The 23,084-nt window shown below is 35.3% G+C and overlaps 1 protein-coding gene across 1 annotated transcript in view; it reads left to right on the top strand.

Annotated features, from left to right (window-relative positions):
* Positions 1 to 23,059, top strand: part of DNAL1 (dynein axonemal light chain 1) — a 45,262-nt gene extending 22,203 nt beyond the window's left edge. Inside the window, exons 5-8 of the mRNA XM_068543015.1 lie at positions 3,812 to 3,867; positions 12,869 to 12,995; positions 13,872 to 14,012; positions 16,883 to 23,059. Of these exons, the coding sequence (XP_068399116.1) occupies positions 3,812 to 3,867; positions 12,869 to 12,995; positions 13,872 to 14,012; positions 16,883 to 16,923 (365 nt within the window). The 3' untranslated portion in view covers positions 16,924 to 23,059. The remainder of the gene's footprint in view (positions 1 to 3,811; positions 3,868 to 12,868; positions 12,996 to 13,871; positions 14,013 to 16,882) is intronic.
* The last annotated feature ends 25 nt before the right edge of the window (positions 23,060 to 23,084 follow it).

Here is a 23,084-nt window from a genome sequence, read left to right as displayed (position 1 = left end):
ATTAGAGTTGTGTATAAGATGATTCCGTCTATTCCATTTTTCACTGACTCATTAAACAATTTATATTTCATTTTATTCCCTATTCTTTGTCTGTATTTGAAATAACTTGCTTAAAGGAGACTAAATTGATAACATAGTATTTATCAGTATGGATAACATGCTTTTCTTTCATAAAAACATGACTATGACAATATGAAAATGAAAATATGAAAAACCTTCTATATAAGGCTGGTAATGGGTTTGAACTCATATTCTCTTTGGTCAATTGGTAGTGACTCTCAGGAAAGTCGTATGAAGAAGAGTTCCAAAAATTCAGTGGAAAAGAGTACCTTGATCAATTATTGATGTCTGATGTAGGCATGGAATGAGAGAGAATAGGCATTTGTACCATGTATTTGCTATATTTGATGCATCTCATTTTAGTTCTGCTTATAACAAATGGTATTTCTGCAGTCTATGGAGAGAATACACTTTGTCTGTGACTATGAAGCAAAATGAAGCCAACTGATTCATGCAAGAGATTGAATATATGACGCTAGCTTGCCTCCCACCCCTTTCCTTTCATGAGCACTATAGTCTTACCTACTACGCTGTGATAAGAGGATCTGAAATAAGTAGGTATTCCTATTTAACAGTGGGGTTATAAGGCAGAATAACCCTAACAGCAGTATATATTGTTTCAAAACTGTGACTAGAAAACTGTATGACATGACTATGTTCAAAACTGTGACTAAAAAGCTGTACAATGTGAATATTAATACTCTCATATTAAAGATTAGAAAGTAAAGCTTCTTGGTAAAAAAGTATACTCCTTCAGTTTACTAAATAAGTAAACATAAAACTTTAAGATATTGTTTTGATTTTCATCAGGACCTAAGAAGAAAAAAACAGTGTATGCCTTCTAGTGGTGCTCTCTACTTATGCAGCATATAAAATATGGAAAATGCATAATTCTGTAATGTTAGAAGAGTTAATCTATTAAGTTTGATATCATTATTTACTTCCCCGTACAGCAATAAGTAAGATCTCTTTAGCCTTTCATTGCCATTTTCATGTGCTTTTTTTTTTTTTTTAATTTATTTATTTATTTATTGCTGTGTTGGGTCTTTGTTTCTGTGCGAGGGCTTTCTCTAGTTGTGGCAAGCGGGGGCCACTCTTCATCGCGGTGCGCGGGCCTCTCACTATCGCGGCCTCTCCTGTTGCGGAGCACAGGCTCCAGATGCGCAGGCTCAGTAATTGTGGCTCACGGGCCCAGTTGCTCTGTGGCATGTGGGATCTTCCCAGACCAGGGCTCGAACCCGTGTCCCCTGCATTGGCAGGCAGATTCTCAACCACTGCGCCACCAGGGAAGCCCTCATGTGCATTTTTAAAAAAAGGAGTTGTGTGTATTTAAGTTAGATACTATCTTTAAAAGATTTGTATATATCTGTTATCTCTAATTTCTGAGATCAGTTCTTATCTTAGTTGACCTAAGTGTATTTTGACATGGATGATTTCTTTTCTCTTTGAAGCAATTTCAGTATTGGATTTCTAGGACACTGTACCCTTCTGATTTTCTCCTGCCTTTTTGGCTACTTCTTCCCAGTCTCATGTCCTCAAATTTTAAATGTTGGAGTATCTGGGGACTCAGTTCTTGGATCTCTTCTCTTTTCTATCTTCACCTACTCCCTAGATTATCTCATCCAGATCATGGTTTTACCATCTATATGCTGATGGCTCCCAAATTTATATCTCTAGTCCATACATCTCCTCTGAACTCCAGATTCACACATTCAGTTGCCCGACATTTCCATTGGATGTCTACTGGACATCTCATACTTAACATGTCCAATACTGAGTCCTGATGTCCTTCCCCAGCCCTAGCTAACCCAACTTCTTGTGTGTCTGTCTCAGATAGTGACAACTGCATTCTTCTAGTTGCTCAGGCCAAACTCCTTGGTAATTTCTTGACTCCTCTCTCACTATATATGCCTGATACACACACACGTACATCATTTATTTGTACTTACCATGGATTAAGCCTTGTGCTGAATATTTTAGACAATTATCTCATTTAATCCTTATACTCTTATAAGGTAGATCCTATACTTCCTCATTTTACATATGACAAAACTGAGATTCTAAGAGGTTTGGTTACTTCCCTAGAGAGTTAGGATTGGAACTCAGTTATGGATTTGTGCTCTTAACCATTGAATTATGGATGTTATAGAACAGTGCCATCCAACAGAATTATCTGCACTGTCCCAATACAGTTGCCACTAGCCATATGTAGCTATTAGGCTCTTGAAATGTGATTAATGTGATGGAGAAACTGAATTTTTTATCGTATTTAATTTTAATTAAATTAAATATCCACATGTGGTTAGTAACTACCATACTGGACAGCATAGTTATAGAAGTTTAAGTTGTGAAAATTAAATGTATAACTTATGCATAAGTAATCACAGTAGTTTTTTAGGACAGAAGTGAGGTTTCCTGTGTTTTACTAGAAATCTTTTATTTTAATTTTGAAAAATAATGTATGTACATGGTTTTATGCAAATAGTTCAGAAGACGGTACAGTTAAAAATGTCTTCCTCCAGGGGCTTCCCTGGTGGTCCAGTGGGTAAGACTCCACGCTCCCAATACAGGGGGCCTGGGTTCGATCCCTGGTCAGAGAACTAGATCCCGCATGCATGCTGCAATTAAGAGTTTGCATGCAGCAACTAAGAGTCCGCATGCCACAACTAAGAAGCCCACATGCCTCAACTAAAGATCCCTCATGCCGCAATGAAGATCCCGCATGCCGCAACTAAGACCCGTTGCAGCCAAAATAAAATAAATAAATAAATAAATAAAAATAAAAATATCTTCCTCTGACCATAGACTGACTCTCAGTTCCTCCCCCAAATCAACCACTGTTTCTACTTTTCTCTTCCAGAAATAGCCTATAGATATAAAAATAGAAACATTCTTTTAAAAAATACAAATAGACATTTTTTAACCAATCACAATTTAATTATTTTAAAAAATGAAAGCAAAAGATTTTTAAAATACTGATTCATTTGATTTCACTTCTAATCCTTTGTGGAGCAAGGTGGACCAAACATGAATATGTTTTCTATTTTCTAGTGTAAGTCCTCATATTATAAGAGATTTGAAATATATATGCTCCCAAATTTAAAGTTCAAATCTTCTTTACTCTTATTTTATCCTTATAATATTAAAACCATGCATTTCAAATAGCTAACCATTTAAAATTTAACATTGGCATGATGTGCAATTGTAGTTGTAGTGTTTACCTTAGTGACATGTCTATGTTATTTCTTACTTGATTACCATGTTTTATTAATACAGCCTTTTTTATTATATAAGGATATTATATAAGTGTATTTTTTTAATTAAAAAAATTATTATTATTATTTTTTAAATTTTTGGCTGCATTGGGTCTTCGTTTCTGCACATGGGCTTTCTCTAGTTGCAGCGAGCGGGGGCTGCTTTTCGTTGTGATGCATGGGCTTCTCATGCTGTGGAGCACGAACTCTAGGCGCACGACTTCAGTAGTTGTGGCACGCGAGCTCAGTAGTTGTGACTCAAGGGCTCTAGAGTGCAGGCTCAGTAGTTGTGGCACATGGGCTTAGTTGCTCTGTGCATGTGGGATCTTCCTGGACCAGGGCTCAAACCCGTGTCCCCTGCGTTGGCTGGCGGATTCTTAACCACTGCGCCACCAGAGAAGTCCCTATATAAATGTATTAAAGCTTTATTATATTAGATTTATAACAATTGTGTAATATGATTCTAATAAACCAAAATTGTTTTCTTTCCTCTACAGAAAACTTGAGAATATTGTCTTTAGGAAGAAACAACATAAAGAACTTAAATGGACTGGTAGGTTGTTATTTATTACTTAAAAAAGCATACACTCTTTTTCTTGAGTATTCAAATAATACTTGTCTTTTGCAGAAACTTTACAAAATAGAAAAGCAAATATAAAAATTACCTATAAACCACTGCTAACATTTTGATTGACATCTTTCTTGCCTTTTTTTCCTATTCTTTGGTGGGTATGTAGAGAATGAAATCATACCATATATATTGTCTTGCATCTCTTTTTTTTACTTAGTATATAAAGATCATTTTTTCCATGTCATTCATTCATTCAGCAAATTCATTCAATATATTTACTGAATGCCTGCTTTTAGCCAGGCACTGTTCTAGGCACTAGAGATACAGCAGGATATAAAATAAAGTCCTTGCTCTCATTGAATTTAAATTATAGTGGAGGGAGACAGACTAGAAAATAATTGTATAATAATACATCAGGTGGTGATGAATGCAATGAAGATAAACGAGACATATATATTCCAAATAGATAATTATTTCCATTAAATTTTACTGTTAAAAATTATCTCAAGTTTCTGCCTGGCCAGAAAATTTTAAATTCTAATTTTATATTTTCCTAATTTATATATTTTTCCAAATTTATGTTATCTTCCTATGTGGTTAACATGCCATCTCTGTCTTTGTAGCATTTATATGGATTTTATGGTGATCATGGAATAAAATATAATTATTGATTTAAAAAAAACAAAAACAAAAATGAGGCATATAAGAGAACGTAGATTGATGGGAAGTCCTCTCTAAAAGTGAGAATGTAGGCTCTAGAGCTGACCAAGGGACCAGTGCTCCAGACTGAAGAGGGACAGCAAGTGCAGATGTCTTGAAACTGAAGCTCCTTGGTATGCTTGAGTAAGAGCAAGAGTTGAATGAGGGAGAATTGTCCTCAGTGGTGAGAGGGAGCCAAGAACCAATCCTTATAGGACTTGGTAAGATTTTAGATTTTTTTCCAAGTGGCTTGCAAAGCCATTGGAGGTTTTTGATCAGAGGATGTTATTTAAGTTTTTAAAATAATTTTCAACCATACTTTTTTAATGACAGCATAATATTCTGTTTTATTGATGTACCATAATTTATTTAAATAAGTTATTATTCATTATTTATTTCCAGTTTGGAGTTATTATAATCAATGCTGTTATAAATCTCCTTTTAGCTATATTATTGCACACATCTATGAATAATTCCTTGGATAAATTCCTTGAAATGGAATTGCTGGGTCAAAAGTATGAATTTCTTTTAAGGCTTTTGTGACATATTATCAAGTTACCCTTTGGAAAGCTTGTAACAATTTATACTACCATCAATAATGTATGAGGGTTTTCATTTCCCTTTACCAACCTTGGGCATTTTTAAATTTTTTAAAGTTTTTGACAGTGTATTTTATTTGTATATTTATTGGCCATTTGAATTTCCTTGCAAAGTTGAGATGAAACAATATTGTAAAACTAGGCAATTTCAGAAAAGATGAAACTAATTTGTTTTTCTTGTGTATGTTCCCCAAAAGATAATAATTTTTTTTTAAAGTGCTGATTGTTAAATACTTCATAAAAACCCTGAAATATTTTGTCACTTGGGTTTCCTGTCCCCCCCCAAGCCCGATAACTCTAGCTTGTTCTTCATAAGAGTCAGTGAGGCTGAAACTGCAGTGCTTCCCAACAATAACCTCCTAAGACCAGACAGGCTAAAATGACCATTCCCCTCCCCCACCCATTACAGAAACAGCCAAAACACGTGAATAGGAGTCAGTGTTCAGAGGTGCAATTTTGGAATTATCTTGAATTATCTGATAATATTCCCACATCTACATGTCTACTTACTGACATAAATTTATAAAATGCTTGGAAATTCTTAGAGATTACATTCTGTAGTTAAATAAAGGGAGTTTTCTCCCCCAAAACAATAACCAGTAGATGAATTATTTGCTTTCTAGCTAGATATGATGAATAAAATCCTAATGATGTATAAAAAAAATTTTTTTTGATGTTCTAAATGATTGGTAAATGTAACGACATTTTGCCTTCTCTTCATTCTGTGAGCCTTAGATGGTAAAAATGTCATATATAGGGACATTATTCATAATGGATAAAATATTAAATTATAGTACAAAAATTCAGAATTTATTATACTTCAGGCTAAACATTACTTTGAATTATCTGAAAAGGAAGAGCTTGCAAATAAATATACCCCTAAATTTTTAGGGCCAATATGATAAATGCTTGATGTTCCCCCAGGTATTTACAGAACACCAGATTCTCAACTATTGATATGGTGTATAATTTCTCCCAATAAATGTAATATATACCTAGAAACCACAAAGAAATTGTAAATATAGGATTAAAGGCATGTATGGCGATATTATCTAGCTGAACCATCATTTACTTAGATCTCTTTACTTTCTATAGACTGCCATCAATAACCCCCAACAGTTGGTTTTTTCCCCAGGATGTATGTATGTGTGTGTGTGTGTGTGTGTGTGTGTGTGTGTGTGTGTGTGTGTGTGTGTATACATACACCAAAAACATTTAACCAGTCCAAAAGGTTTACTACTTATGCAAAGACTAAAGAAAAATACGTCTCCATAGGGATACAGATGGTGGACTTCAAATAGGTTCACATGCTAACTGAGTTATTCATCTAGACACATCAGCCTCATAGCATGATTTGAATAGCTGCCTCAGTAAGTTACAAATAACTACTCTAATATGTGAAACATGGAATGTTAAATTGAAGAAAAGGAGTCTATTTAAAACTACTTAGGAAAACTGACTATTAAGGTACATTATAAGCCTGTTCTTATATGTGATTGGCTGGCCTCTGCTTTCCTTTCGGATCTCATTTCATATTACTTTTCTTCCAAGTTGGCAATCTCCAGCCACTGGCCTTCTTTCTCTTCCTTGAACATGCCAGGTTCATTCCCACCTGAGGACATTTGTACTTGCTGTTTCCTCTTCCTTAAAAAACTCTGTTACCCTGGATTTCCACATTACTGGCTCCTTATCTTTCACACTTCAGTTCAGATGTCACTTCCTCAAAAGAGACCCAACTATCCTATATATAAAGCAGTCCTGTAGACAATAACTCTTATCACCTATAATTTTTTTCCATTTTTCTTATTTGTTTATTCTCTTTCCCTCTCTCTGTCTCTCCCTCTGTCTCTGTCTCTTTCTCTCTGTGTCACACACACACAAATCCTGATAAGCAAGTCAGTTCTGTTCATCACCATCTACATTGGTGCTTGATACATGTAGTAGGCACTCTATAAATATTTATTGTGACTTAATAATGCTTTGTAATATTACTAATTAGAAAAACTATTAGGTTAAAATTTTAATTCTAAGAGTAATAGATGTAATTGTATTTAAAAAACAAATCAAGCAATTCATAAATGTATGAAATACACTGTGAAAGTCTTTCCTCTCCCTACCTCTTCAAATCCATGAGGTAACAGAAATAATATTGGTATACTTTAAATTTTTTTCTGTGCACAAATAAACAGGTATCTCTGTGTGTGTGTGTGTGTGTATGCATGTGTATGCATGTGAGTGTGTGTGTGTAATATATATTTGTACTGATAATATACTGGGCATATTTTTCCTGATTTTTCATTCAGTAATATATCAGGAATATCCTTCCTTGTAAAAACGGCAGATCTAATGCATTCTTTTCAATAGCTGTTGCCTTCTACATTATCAGTATATGGCAATGTATTTAACTATTCATATACTGCTGAATATTTAGAGTATTTCCAGATATTTTATTGAGGAAGGGGTGTCTGTCTCTCTTTTTTTTGCCATTACAAATCATGCTGTAGTGAACATCTTTTTACATATATCCTTTAGCAGTTATTTGAATCTTTACATGGGCTAGATTCCTAAAAGTAGAAAAGCTGAGGTTATTTTTGTGCATTTAAATTTTTGACAAGTACCTCAGATTGCTCCCACAACGCTTATGCCAGTTTCCACTTCCATCAATGGCATAAGGGTGAGGATTACTCCCTCCACCCTCAACATCCCTGAGTATTAGCCATATTTTTAATATTTGCCAATATGATAGGCAAAAAGGGAGTATTACGTTGTTTTAATCTGTATTCTTTAGTTAGTTGTGACTTTGAACATCTTTTTATATACTTATTGGTTATGCATGTTTCCTCTTTTGGAAATTGACCTAACATTTTTTACCCATTTTCTACTTTTTTCTTTTTCTTATTAAATTCTAGGCACTCCTCAATATTCCTAATATTTATCCAGTATTGATAATGTTATTCCTATTATTGTTGTTACATTTATGAACTGTGTAGCAGACTCTTTACATGCATTATCTCATTTGAAACTCACAACAAGTAGATAATATCCTCATTTTAAGATAAAAAATCCTCAGTCCTCATTTTAAGATAAAGAAACTGAGGCTCAGATAGTTATGTAAAATGCCCAGGTATAGTGAACAGGCACTGTTAAACCCTATTGCTGAGATGAACAGTCTGTCAATAGCTATCAGTGTCTTCAATGTGTATTTAGTTTGTCCCAACTATTCTATATCGAGGAGTTTTTCATACTCACATACATGAACAAAGATGGTGGACCAAGTACATTCATTGAAATATAGCTTGTATAAAAGACTGCAACAATCTAAGTGCCTATCAGTAGTAGACTAGCTAAACAAAATATATCAAGGGGGAAAATGAGGTAGGACTTACCTATATGTGCTGAAATAGAATAATTTGCAAAGTATATTATTAAATGAAAAGAAGCAAAGTGGATATTTCTCTGTACATATATGCATAGAATATTTCTGATGATAGCTGTTACCTCTGGGGAAGGGAACGGGCGTGGGTGAGAAAGAGACTTTTCATTATACTTGTTTGCACTATTTGATTTTTGTTATGTTGTTATCTTGTGTGTTACTCTTTTTTAAAAAATATTTTATATTTTTATTTAGGTGATGATTATGTATGTTACTCTTTAAATTAAAAAAAACAACTAATGATCCCCCCTCAAAATACAAACAAAATATTTGTGCACTCATATTCATAGCAGCATTATGCACAATAGTCAAAAGATGGAAGCAACCCAAGTGTCCATCTACAAATGAATAGCTAAACAGACAAAAGAAAAGATGATGAAGGAGAGAAAAAGGGCAGGAGGGAAGAGGAAAAGGTGGAGGACTTAGTCAAATCTAGGCAATCTGATTGCAATTTAATGCAAAGTTTTCAGAATTATTTAATGTATTTTCTCTTAGTTTGTCACTTGTCTTTTTACTTTATTCATAGTTGCCATATGGAGTTTTAAAATTTTTATTTGTCAAATCTTTATAACATCTGTGTTTTGTATCTTATATAGGTCTTCACTTCTAGATTATAAAAAAATCATCTTATATTTTCTTTTAGTACTTCTATTGTTTTTTAAGTATAAATTTAAAAAGTTTATACCTTTAATCCATCTGGAGTTTATTTTTGCAAATTGCATGTGACAGATATCAGACCTTATTTTTTTTCCTCCAAATGGTTAGCCATATATTGAAAAGTCTCGTTTTCCTACTGTTTGGAAATGCCACATACTAAATAAACTCTTGTATATGCATGGGTAGGTTACTGGATGGTCAAGTTTCTTTCTTTCTTTCTTTTTTTAAGGCTAATCCTTTTGGCAAGTGCTTTTTATTTATTTTATTTATTTATTTAAAATATTTACTTATTTATTTAGGCTGTGCAGGATCTTTAGTTGTGACATGCAGACTTCTTAGTTGCAGCATGCGGATCTTAGTTGCGGCATGTGGGATCTAGTTCCCTGACCAGGGATCGGAACCTGGGCCCCCTGCATCGGGAGCGTGGAGTCTTACCCACTGGACCACCAGGGAAGTCCCTCAAGTTTCTTTCTGTTTGTTGTGTTACCTATATATTTCAGCTCCAATATCATGTTGCTTTACATTTCTTTCGCTTTATAATATGTTTTGATATCTACTGAGACAAGTCCTCTCTCTTTGTTCAAAATGTTTGTGGCTTTTCTTGGACATTTACTCTTCAAGAGAAACTTGAAAATCAGCCTATCAAGTTCATAAAAAATAAAATCCCATTGGAAGTCTTAGTAGAGTTGCATTGAATCTATAGATTGACTTGGAGAGAATTGATTTCTTTTCATTTTAGAAAACCGAACCTCTATACCTATTAAACAGTAACTTCCCATTGTCTCCTCCCCACCAGCTCTGGCAACCACCATTCTACTTTCTGTTTCTATGAATTCGACTACTCTAGATATCTCATATAAGTAGAATCATACAGTATTTGTCTTTTTGTGACTGGCTTAGTTCACTTAGCATAATGTCCTCAAGTTTCATCCATGTTGTAGTATATATCAGAATTTCTTTCCTTTTTAAGGATGAATAATATTCTGTTGTATGAATAGACCATATTTTGTTTATCCATTCATCCATCAACGAACACTTGGGTTGTTTCTTCCTTTTGGCTGTTGTAAATTATGCTGCTATGAACATGGGTATCCAAATATCTCTTTGAAACCCTACTTTAAATTATTTTGGATATATGCCCAGGAGTGGGATTGCTGGTTCATAATGTTTTTAATTTTTGGATGAACTGCCAAAATGTTTTCCATAGCATCTACACCATTCTACATTCACACCAACAGTGCACAAGTGTTCCAATTTCTCCATATCCTTGCCAATACTTGTTATTTTCTGTTTGTTTGACAGTAGTCATCCTAACAGGTATGAGGTGCTAGCTCATTGTGCCAGCCTCCTTATTTTACAGAGTTAGAAACTAAGAAGAGAAGTGATTTATTCACATGCAGAAGCAGACCAGTTTGCTAAATGCCTGTTCATTCAATGTACAGTTCTCCAAAGGGCTAGTTTATTGAATGACAGATTTCACTGAATTGAGTCACACAGACTTAGCCAGTTTTTAGTGATTAACATTCACCAGATTGCTTCACCAAAGTTTGTCTTTATTACCTACTTAAAATATATAGAAAATTGTGTTGCTTGGAATGGTTTCAACACCTTTTAAACTTTTCTTTAAGATTTTATTTAGTATTAATTTTAGTGCAGCTGTTTTATCCCAGCTGTTAGATTTGTCAGTCCATCTTTGTAGAATGTCAGTTTCATATTTTAGACACTGATCACTTCTCAAATGATTAAAACACATAAAAATAGTAATCTAATTGAGTTGGGTAGTGAATTGTTATATTTAGGGAAGTAGGAAAAACAGTGGAATAGATTGAAAATGTACTGAAAGACAAAACTATGCCCTGGACACCCAAAATCTATACAACATTTGTTAGTCAATATACATAAGAAATTCTCATTCTGCAATGAGAATTTATATTCCCAAGTAAAGTCCCCAAATGCACAGAACTTTGGTCGTGGCAGAACAGCTGCATCCAAATGGCTGAAAACTAAACTGAAACTCAATTAATGCTTGTAAGGAATGAACAAAGCACAACAGACATCTTCATTAGTTATCCTGTCTAAAGTAATTTCTATCCTATCCTATCTAAAACAAATTGCTATAATTTGTAAGTAGTTAACCAGTTTTTCAGTAAATCAGTAAAAGAGTAAATTCAGCAAATTGGCTGTTTGGAGAATTGATCAAATTGGCTAGGTGAAAACTGACCAAGAGTCCTCATCTGCACATGTAAAACGACACTAAGTAAGTGGCAGAACCCAGAATTGAGCCTAAACTTTCTAATTAGTATTATTTAGTCACTATTTTTTCTGCTGCCTCACACTTTCAGTGCCAGGATGGACTGATTTAAAAGTTTCTTTTACTTCAAAATTGTTGTTTCTTCTACTGAGAAAGTTGAAACTAAGATGAATTGTGGGCCTTGGGATGACACACAGAACTAACTCAGACCACTCCATTCTCAGCTTTTCCCCTTGGTTCCATCTGTATGGAAAATGCATTAATGATCTTTATCCAGAGTACATTTTTTCTCTTTATAGTCTGCAAAGGGACAGTTACCAGGACATAGACCTGGGTCCTACATTCTAGCATTGCCATGTGGATGTAGGTAGATTCTTTAGGGTTAAGAGGGGATTGAGCATTGAATTGATTCTGCCTAGTCATTTTTTTTGTTTTTTAAGGAACAAATAATCACTACATTTTGTCTTTTGTATATGGAAGAAGGAAAAGTTTTTGTGCCACTATTGATTGTATCTAGCATTTAAGAGTCAGTGTGACATAATCATTATAGTATAATGAAAAGACTATGGGTTTTAAGTTGAGTTTTATACATCAGAAAAAATAAGGTGAATTGATGCATAGATAGCAGGATGGATAGATGGACCAGATATGTGACAGGAAAAGGATAGTAGAATGTTAATGGTAGAAGCTGGGTAGTAGATATATGGGTATTTACTATAATATTCTTTCAACTTTTTTACGTTTGAAAGTTTTCATAATAAATATTTTTTAAAAACCCTGAAATTTAGACATAGGTCTACTATTTAATAACATTGTTGGGAATTCCTTGGTGGTCCAGTGGTTATTAGGACTGCGCGCTTTCACTGCCGTGGGCTTGGGCTCTATCCCTGGTAGGGGAACTAAGATCCTGCAAGCTGCGTGGTGCAGCCAAAAAAAAAAAAAAAAAATAGCATTGTGAGCTTAGAAAACTCCCTTAATCTATCTAGAATAGAAATCAAATAACCTGCTTTGCCTATCTTAATTAAATAAGGATCAAATAATACAATGTATAGGGAAGTAATTTGAAAAGTATATTATTCAATAAAAATGATAAAATAGTGCTCTTATTTCCCCTCTTGGTGATTTCAGTAGCTATTCTTAGTTCAGATCAGTTTGAAGAGAGGAAGAAAACGTTCTACTTGGCTTTCTTAATGAGAAAAAACTCCCACACAGCCTTCAGCTCTCCTGCCGTGGACAGGTTGGTCTCAGTTCTCTCTGAAGGCCATTGTCTTTATGTTTATGAGGAAGGGGACAGAAGGAAAAGCTTAAAAATAAGTATGTAAATCAAATTGCTTTCTTTTTCAGGAAGCAGTAGGGGACACGTTAGAAGAACTGTGGATCTCCTACAATTTTATTGAGAAGTTGAAAGGGATCCATGTAATGAAGAAATTGAAGATTCTTTACATGTCTAATAACCTGGTGAAAGACTGGGGTAAGTGAGGCTGGCTCTTTGCTAACCTTCTACCTCATGTTTATAGAAAATAGCCCTATAGGGAACAAGATACGAAATGGGGACATTTCTTTCTATGCACAGAGGGAAATAGCTATAGGAGTTCCTATATTTCATCTAAACACTTGAAATTTACATTTAAATATTTACTTAGAATGATTATAATTGAATAGGTCCTGGTCCTATTAATCATGAAAAAAATTAAACTATTGTCCAAAGGCCAAAAGGAATCGGTTTAATAATTCTTGAGTGGAAGACTTATTTAACGTATATATTGCTTTTCTTTTTTATTGTACATTATCCATTTAGCATTTTAAAGCCCTATTGTGTGCCATGAACTATGCCAGGCTGTTGAGATACATAGTTGAATAGGACATTATCCCTGCCCTCAAGGAGTTCACAGCTTAGTGGGAAAGATTAGTTTATGAGTTAATAATTAGAAAACTGTGTGATAAGTTCTACAACAGAGGCTTGAATGAGTTGCTTTAAGAATTTAGAGATGAGAGAATGGGTAGAGACAAAGGCAGTTTAGCTCAGCTGATACTGATGTAGTACAGTATAGAGAAGACCTGTCACTGGAGATTGATTTGTTGATTCTGAACCTCATTTCCTCTTCTTATCCCATCCTTAGATTAGCATAAAGGTAGAAGGGGTACATCTCGCTTTCCCTCCCTTTCCATAGTGTCTTCAGAGAATGACTTCATATGGTATCATTTCCCCTACTTCCTTCAAAATCTTAAACAACGAATTGTTCTGGATAGTCACAAACTGAGGGCTAGTGATACTGGCATTCACCCTTCAAAATCATAAGAGTAAAACTTGCCATTTTAATATGGAATGTATTCTTTGTACTTGTAGGTGAATTTGTGAAGCTGGCAGAACTACCATGCCTAGAAGACCTGGTGTTTGTAGGCAATCCCTTGGAAGAGAAACATTCTGCTGAAGGGAACTGGATTGACGAGGCAACCAAGAGAGTACCCAAACTGAAAAAGCTAGATGGTGAGTGACTCTGGGCCAGCTTGGAAATGTTTTCTGGGTGTAAGAATTGAATTTGTAGTGCAGAATCATGAAAAGGAGCAAAACTAAAGAAAATGATAGGTTATCTCTGGTCTCCAAGGCCATTTCTGTCCATAGGAAATTTTATGGTCCCAGTTTGGGCCAGAGTGAGATGAAAGACTTCTAGAATATTTAGACTGGTATAAGATCATCCCTAAACCAAAAGCTTATAAGAAAGCTGGGTTTATTCTCAAGTCCCAAACGTATTATTTTGCAAAATAATTAGACATAAATAGTAAGGAGTTGCTTTTTCACAATTGGATCAAAATTGTAATGTTCTCTCTCCCTCTCCCCCCTAATTTTAGTTTCTCAATACCTAAGATAGGTGAAAATGTCAGGAGAGATCCCTGACTGACTGGGTTCAAGTCCCAGTTCTAGCTTTTTTGTCATTGGGCTGGTTAATTCATTTCACCAAACTTTGTTCTTTTGTCATCTGAAAACCAGAAATGATAAAAGAGTCACAGACCTCCCTGGGTCTTTCCTCCTTCCAGTGGTCCTATGAGGAAGCCAGGCCATTTTTACCTTAAACCCACACAATGTTATATATCAATCATATCTCAATAAAGTTGGGGGGAAAAGATAATGAACATATATATCACCCCCAAAAATTTCCTTTTGCCTCTTTGTAATCCCTCCCTCCTGCTGCTCACCACCATCCCTCCCAAGGCAGTCACTGATCTGCTTTCTGTCCCTATAGATTAGTTTGTATTTTATAGAGTTTTATATAAATGGAATCATGCAGAATGTTCCCTTTTTTCCCTCTGGTTACATACCTAGCGGTAAAATAACAAAGACAGTAGATTGCCTCTTGTGGGAGGTACAGGAATAAACAGGAAGATGCAAACAGGTTTCTTAGATACTGGTGATGTTCTGTTTCCTAAACTGGGTGGTGGGTATACAATAATTGGTTTTGTTACTCTTTATTTATATTGTATCTATATGAATGAATATTTCATAATTTAAAATAAAATAGAACAAAAGAGAGGGTACATTAGAGCCTTGGACTTCAGCCTTTTTATGTTTAACTTTGACCTCTAGAAACCAGTTGAAATCATTTGTCTTCCTTTCTCATTGTGCACAGGAAGTGAACCCCTTCCATTAAGAATGGAAAAGAATCCCTTATGTAGACCCTGAATAGACCAAGCCACATTATATACAGCCTTTTGGACCAAATATTGACTTCAGGCCAATCTGAACAGCCCCTAGAAAAACCAGCTGGTCTATCCTAAACCAGTGAGATGGACCAGAACACAGGTGGCCACAGCTGCTAGCTTGCCTCTTTTTGCTCCTCTTCAGTTGCTTGTAAGAAAAACTGAGGGGTGTTAAAGAGCTAAAATGAAAAAGACAGACAATAGCAAATGTTAGTGGAACATGGAGCAACTAGAACTCTCATACCCTGCTGGATAGTAATGTAACTTGGTATAACTTTGGAAAACTGGCATTATCTACAGAAGCTCTACATACATATCCCACATGACCCAGCAACTTTTCTCCTAGCTGTATACCCAGAAGAAAAGAACATGGATGTTTACCAAAAGACCTGTATGACAATGCTCATTGCACCACTATTTTAATAGCTATAAATTGGAAACAACCCAAACGCCCAACAACAAAAGAATAGATAAGTAAATTATGACATATTCGTACAATGGAATATTAAACAGCAATGAGAATGAATGAACTATAGCTTCACACAATATACATAAATCATATAAACATAATGTTGAGCAAAAGAAGCCAGACACAGAGCACACGCTACATCATTCTATTCATATCAGTTTCAAAATCAGGCAAAATAATCCATGGTGTTAGACATTAGGATAGAATATACCTTTTGTGGGGGGACAGTGACTGGAAGGGGACCTGAGGACGTTTTGGGGGTTCTGGTAATGTTCTCTTCCTAAGCTGGGTGCTGGTTACCAGATGTGTTCACTTTGTATACATTTATCAATCTGTACACTTATAATTTGTGTACTTTGTATGTATATTTCAATAAAACATTCACTACCCCCCACAAACAGATGCTGTGGGGAGTACAGAGGGGTAAGACTCTGCTCGTTGCCATAAAGAAGAATCACACAGGAAGAGGCACTGGAGATGGCTCTTAATTAAGGGTAGGGCCTAGATGGAAGGGGTGTTACGGGGGCATTCCAAAATGGAGGAACTTTGTTAGCCAGGAGTCCAGAGGTAGTAGTCTGCAAGATGAGTTTGGGAGATAATGAGTTGATCAGTTCATCTGGAGTAGAGGGTGACTGGCTGAAGAGTGAAGACTGAACAGTTGACTAGGGTCAGATTGTGGGCATGCTTCAAATGCCAGAGCTCGGAACTGGCTGGCTCTTGGGCCAGTGAGAGCCTGCAGATGTATTTTATTTTCTGTGCCTTGGTTCTTTTTATTTTTTTCCAATTTATCCCCAATGTTTAGTATTTGGGGGAGTAACATAAAAATTCAGATTCTGGCAATACTGGGATTGCGTATTTTATTGCGAAAAATGAATATTTCTTTGTGTTTAACATACAAAGTTTTTAGTGTGTATAGGGCCTTATTTTTCTGCCTGGTACCTGTAGGTGTTTTTATTTGTAACTCTGCATTTGGGGACCTGAATATTTATAATTACTTATATTAATCCATTTGGGAATTCTCCTGAGAGGCTTTTTGGTTAATTAGAAATTTAAAAGATTATTTTATGATATTATTTTTATTATGGCACACTTCTCAGCATCTCAGAACTCCTCAGGTTAACAGAAAAATATTTTCATTTAGAATTTAACAATCTCTTGCGAATGACCAGTAATAATTTTCTTTTTCATTTTAGGTACCCCAGTAATTAAAGAGGATGAGGAAGAAGATAACTAACACCACATTTTCCACTTTGTGTAACTTATTTAAATGTCATAAGAACAATAGATAAGTTTGGTATAGTTGTCTATTTTAAAGATTCTGTGTGGGGCAAATGGTTCTTAAGATAAAACAAATCTTTCATTCCTTTTTTTCTCGTAACCTATTCAGTGTTTCTCCCCCAAAATGATAACACCAACTTTATATATTCTAGTTCTCTTTTTAGAACCTATAAATTTTCAATTTTTGTCTTCAGTCCCAGTTATGTACTGCGTGGCCCCATCTACTGAAACCTTTAGAGACCAGTCATTTTTAACAACAAAGGAACAAATGTGATTCTTTATTCAGTTTGTTTAGTTTTTTCATTTTTGTTTTTGTTTTTTTTTAGGCCAGGCATTTAAATATATACACTTAACTTTTGAATCTGTAGGCCATCTTTCTTGAAGGTCCATCTCTTTATGACTCAGAAGCACAAATGTGTCATGCCTTTGGTTTGGGAAGAGCTCCTCTTAGAAATATAGCAGCAGTCCTAGAATCAAGACTCCAAAGTCCAGCTGGAAAAACTATGGTGAAAAAAGGAAAAATTAGTACCTTGGAGGCCTTATAGCCCATGTTATATTTACTTATTTGTTGTTCCAAAAGTGTGTGCATTGTCAACTGGAATTTATGTTGTGTTTACCTGCATGTCCACTCTAGTCCTGCAAACAGCCAGCCAGTCATTCCATGATCCAGGTCAGTGGTTAAAATGACTGTTATGATCACTCCTTTGACCAATACTTTGGCCTTATTACACATACGGACCTGATCTTAGGCATACTTTTTGGTTATAGTTCCTTATATTGGGTTGGCCAAAAGGCTTCTTCGGTTTTTTCTATAAGATGGCTCTAGTAGCACTTAGTTGTCTTTAACTTCATTTGAAACAATTTTGTTAGATTGTATTGTGACAGCTGTCGTATCAGCATGCATTTAAAAAAAAAATTATCAAAATTGGTGAATTTTTGTGTAGCCATTTTAATATTGAAGGTGGAAGAAAAAAAGCAACAGTTTCTGCATATTATGCTTTATTATTTCAAGAAAGGTAAAAACGCAACTGAAACGCAAAAGAAGATTTGTGCAGCAAATGGAGATGGTGCTGTGGCTGATCGAATGTGTCAAAAGTGGTTTGTGAAGTTTTGTGCTGGAGATTTCTTGCTGGACGATGCTGCACGATCGGGTAGACCAGTTGAAGTTGATAGCAATCAAATCGAGACATTAATTGAGAACAATCAACGTTATATCACGTTGGAGATAGCCAACATACTCAAAATATCCAAATCAAGAGTTGAAAATCATTTGCTCCAGCTTGGTTATGTGAATCGCTTTGATGTTTGGGTTCCACATAAATTAAGCGAAAAAAACCTTCTAGACTGTATTTCTGCATGCAATTCTCTACTTAAACGTAACAAAAACATTCCGTTTTTAAAACAAATTGTGACGGCCGATGAAAGTGGACACTGTACAATAATATGGAAAGGAAGAGATCGTGGGGCAAGTGAAATGAACCACCACCAACCACACCAAAGGCCGGTCTTTGTCCAAAGAAGGTGATGTTGTGTACATGGTGGGATTGGAAGGGAGTCCTCTATTATGAGCTCCTTCTGGAAAACCAAACGATTAATTCCAACAAGTACTGCTCCCAATTAGACCAACTGAAAGCAGCACTCGTCGAAAAGCGTCCGGAATTAGTCAACAGAAAACACATAATCTTCCATCAGGATAATGCAACACTGCACGTTTCTTTGATGACCAGGCAAAAACTGTTATAGCTTGGCTGGGAAGTTCTGATTCATCCACTGTATTCACCAGACATTGCACCTTCAGATTTCCATTTATTTCAGTCTTTACAAAATTCTCTTAATGGAAAAAATTTCAATTCCCTGGAAGACTGTAAAAGGCACCTGGAACAGTTCTTTGCTCAAAAAAATTAAAAGTTTTAGGAAGATGGAATTATGAAGTTGCCTGAAAAATGGCAGAAGGTAGTGGAACAAAAGGGTGAATATGCTGTTCAATAAAGTTCTTGATTAAAGTGAAAAATGTGTCTTTTATTTTTACTTAAAAACCAAAGGAACTTTTTGGCCAACCCAATATGTTAGATAAGTAAATATATATAAGCAGTAGTTATATTTGAATTCCTAGCCTAAATGTTGGCCATTCATATTTTTTAAAATTTGCCCTAATAACTTTTGTCTGTTGACCCTCATGTTGAGAGAAGTGATTGTTGTAAGGGTGTAGAACTTGAAAGACTGGATTTGGTACCTTTCAATAAGTGAAATTTAGTATTTCAAAATATATTTTTTCAAAAAGTTTAAGTTAAACAGCTCTTAAAGTGAATTATGTATATGGTTGTGGATGGAAAAGAGATGTTTCATTATGGAATCCCAGGCAAACGGCATTATTTTTGAGGATTGTCTCGTCTGTGAAGCGTAGCAGGTGATTTAACCTCAGAATTGCAAAGCAACAGTTGGATGCAGAGCTTGGAATTTATCATATAAGAAAAAATTGTTTTTGGAAAATGCAAGATACAGTAGTCAGTAACCAGATGAAGTCCATGGTAGGCTGTGACTGAGTCACTGATAGATTGCAAAAAAGAAGTCAGAGGCCCTCTGCCATATTGTGCCTAAAGTCCCTCAACCAGAGACTATTGGCTCCTATTTCCCCATTTACTTGTGTAAAACTAGTCAAAGAGGGAAGAGTCATCTTTAAAAAGTGATTGCGTAAGTAGTCCTGGCTTTCCGAAGTTTTCAGCTGTCATTTAAGTAGGAATTACATGATTTCTCTGAGTCAGTCGATCAAAAGGGACCACTGCTTTGACAATCAATTCTAAATAAAGGTCCAATAATTTTTTTAGCTTCCTTTTGCTCTTCCTTACAGTCTGATAGGAAGAAATCTTTACTCTGACTGGCTTATACATTCAAAGCCTTTGACTATTTCTTTTGTGAACCATAGGCAATGAGAATTTTCCTTGGTGATGTTTAAACTAAGAAGACGATCTTTTCTTGTACTCTGCACTTCATCTAGTAGGTAAGCTTAAAGCCCTATTGCTAGGTATGGCTGTATTTTCTAAAAGTTACGCTGGAAGTGAATATAGTAGGGAATGAATGAATGACTTCATACTGAATTTATTTATAAAATGGCTTACAGTGTTGGTGTTTGGTTTTTCTGAATTCTTAATATAGAAACTAATTTTCTCTGTTTCTCCTTGTTTCTTAATGTCTTTTAATCACTGGTAGTTCTCAGAGAAGTGTAAGGTGCTTTTCTGTGTCCATTTCACACAAAATTCATAATTCAGTTCCACTCAACAAATATTGAATGACTTCTGTGCCTCCTTTTCTTGGAATTAAAGCCAGAATCCATGTTATTAGAAAATGGAAGATAAGGTATATGAGGAAGTTCAGAATATTCTCTCAAATCATTCCTTAAATCATCCTTTACTGCTGCAAATTTAGCTGATATTAAATGCTTTTGGTTTATGCTTCTTGGATTAGATATTTGACCTCCTTGGAAGAGATTCTCTCTGTGCGCCTTGTTTAAAGCATTATGCCATTTTAGTGGATCATTCAATTTCTTCTCTTCTTATAATGATGGAATCAGTACAGTATTTTAATTTTTCACAGGAAATTTTATTTTCGTCTACCAAGGAATTCAGCTTTCCTATGTTCCCTAACTCTAAGCTTATGGCTGTATTACCTTGTCAGGTCTTGAAAGGTTTTTGTGTTCTCTGTAAATAGGCGTTTGTTCCTTTAAACCAGAGTTTCTCAACCTTGGCACTATTAATATTTTAGGCTGGATAATGTTGTGGGGAGGGGGGCTGTCCTTTGTAGTATAGGATGTTTAGCAGCATCTCTGGCTTTACACATTAGATGGCAGTAGAACCCTCTCCCAAGTTGTGACAATCAGAAGTGTCTTCAGACATTGCCATCTATCCTCTGGGGCAGAAGGGTGGGAACAAATTCGCCCCCGGTTAAGAACCAGTGCTTTGTAGCAACATTCCTTTTTCCAAGGTCCATTTATTTTCACTCTGTAGCCAGTTGTTGTTATTTGAGAGAAGGTGATGTATTTAATAATCGTGGATGGAAGGAAATGGTCACTGGTGTTTTCCTTTTCATGCTCATTTTAATAATTTTCACATAACATTAGAAACTCAGGGCTGGAAGGTTCAAATTGTTTTCTAGCAGGGCCTCAGCTTTTATTGTTTAGCATTCTTATCTTAGGACAGTAATTATTAACCTACCTCTCTCCTACCATCAACAGAATCCAACTTTATGATAGATTTTGCTTTGTCTCTAAAGTTTAACATTTTAAGTGTACTTTAGAAAATGGATCATCCTTCTTAGGTGTTCATTCTTTAAGCATTCATTGTCCAATAATGCACAAATTTTGTAGACTGTAGCAGTCATTAAATACAGAAAAATATTGTATAAAATTTGGTAATCATATATGAAAGTAGCTGGTATAGGCACTGATTTTGCATGTGGACCGAAGACTGTCTGGTCATGATAACTTGATATGGTTACTGGATCTATTCCACAAATAGTGGTGGTATAAGACACGTAAATGTGGTTCCTGTATAGAAAGAAATTTTGATTTGAATAGATGCTTCTTCTGATACCTCTTACCATGGTCTGAAGTAGAATAAAGAGGAGTACGAAATGAATCTTAACTGTTAACTTATTCTCAGAGTTGGTGATGTGTAAGTAGAGTCGAAGGTGGTTATCTATGTGACCCAGAATCTTCCAGCTGGATTTTTCTTAGGACTAAATGGAAAAAAGTATAGGGCCTAGAGAGGTTGGATTAAATCATTAACTTTAAAAAATTGGGGGGGAGGTGTCAAAGCATCAATCATGAGTAGTCTGATTGTCTCTTTAACTGCAGTCTGATTGTCTGTTCACAAAGACCTTACATTGTTAAGTATTGGTAAAGGAGGAAAAAATAACTGCTAAACTGAAAGTTATACTTTACCAGAAATTAATTTCTTTGGCACACATTTTCGTTATTCGGGCTGCTTAACGTGCCTGTAAATAATTAAATATAAAACAAGATTCAGTGTAGCAGAGTTGGTGCTTCTGACATAGCTAACTTGACCATATTCCTTAATCTTCATTTTAGCATGAGTGTTTTTAACTATAAAGTAAGTGCAATAAAAAAATTAAAGGTGTTTTTTTTTAAATCACTGAACTTTTAGAAATCCCTCATCTATATCTCTATTCTTGCCTTTTTATCAACCACTGACTACAAAGAAAGAAAACTGAAAAACTAGACTGAGTCTTACCTTTTTCTAACCTAAGATAAATTTTCACTTGACACTTGGAGAAGTCATTACTGGATTCTACTTAATTTCCCATATTGGGCAGGTTAGAAGGGAACCAGCCAACCAATTATGATCTAGCAAATTTAACAAGGAGGTTGGGGAGAGTAAGCTATTTTTCAGTAGATTTGCACTTTAAAATGAACTGGATGTTGGTGGAAAGTACTCTCAAAGGGCAGATGGGTAAATACCTAGCCTGCATGTGGATATTAGAGAATCAAACCTCATCCTTGCTCATTCTAAGCCCTCCTGAGCAGTAGTTGTGTGTCAGCATAATCAGAGCCAGGATTTCCCTATTTCCTTACTTGGTGTCATCTTCTATGTCTGCTACATTAACAGTCATCCCTCTGGGGGATGTATCAAGTAGAATCTCCTACTCAGAATAGAAACTTTGTGAGTTATCTTTCCTACATCTAGATTTTAAAAATTAATTTAGATGTTGGCTAGATTAAGTTGTGGCTAATGTTACAAGGGTGGGGAGTTCTTTGCTTGTTTGATCAGCAGGGTACCTGCCTCTGAGGTGCTATTGCCTAGAGCGATCAATCCCATCAAAAGACTGGTGAGTTGGTAGCTGTAGAGAATATACACATGGCTAGCTTCTCCCAGGGTGTCAGTCATGATCATGAGCATCACTCCAGAATCTTTGGCTTCTAGAACCAACTCCATTCTGAAGAACATTTTAACATCTATTAATACGTTGGTAATAATCTTTTCTATGCAGGAATTTTGTAGCATGTCTTTATGACTAAATTTACTGTGTTAAATTATTTAGAAATGTTGAGTTTCTGAACGTTATTTTGTGAGACGTTTTAAAATAGTAATAAATTGTGTTATT

Source organism: Eschrichtius robustus, chromosome 1 (assembly GCF_028021215.1).
Source record: "Eschrichtius robustus isolate mEscRob2 chromosome 1, mEscRob2.pri, whole genome shotgun sequence".
Taxonomy (NCBI): Eukaryota; Metazoa; Chordata; class Mammalia; order Artiodactyla; family Eschrichtiidae; genus Eschrichtius; species Eschrichtius robustus.
Note: the sequence above shows the minus strand (reverse complement) of the source record. Positions and strands in the feature narration are given on the sequence as shown.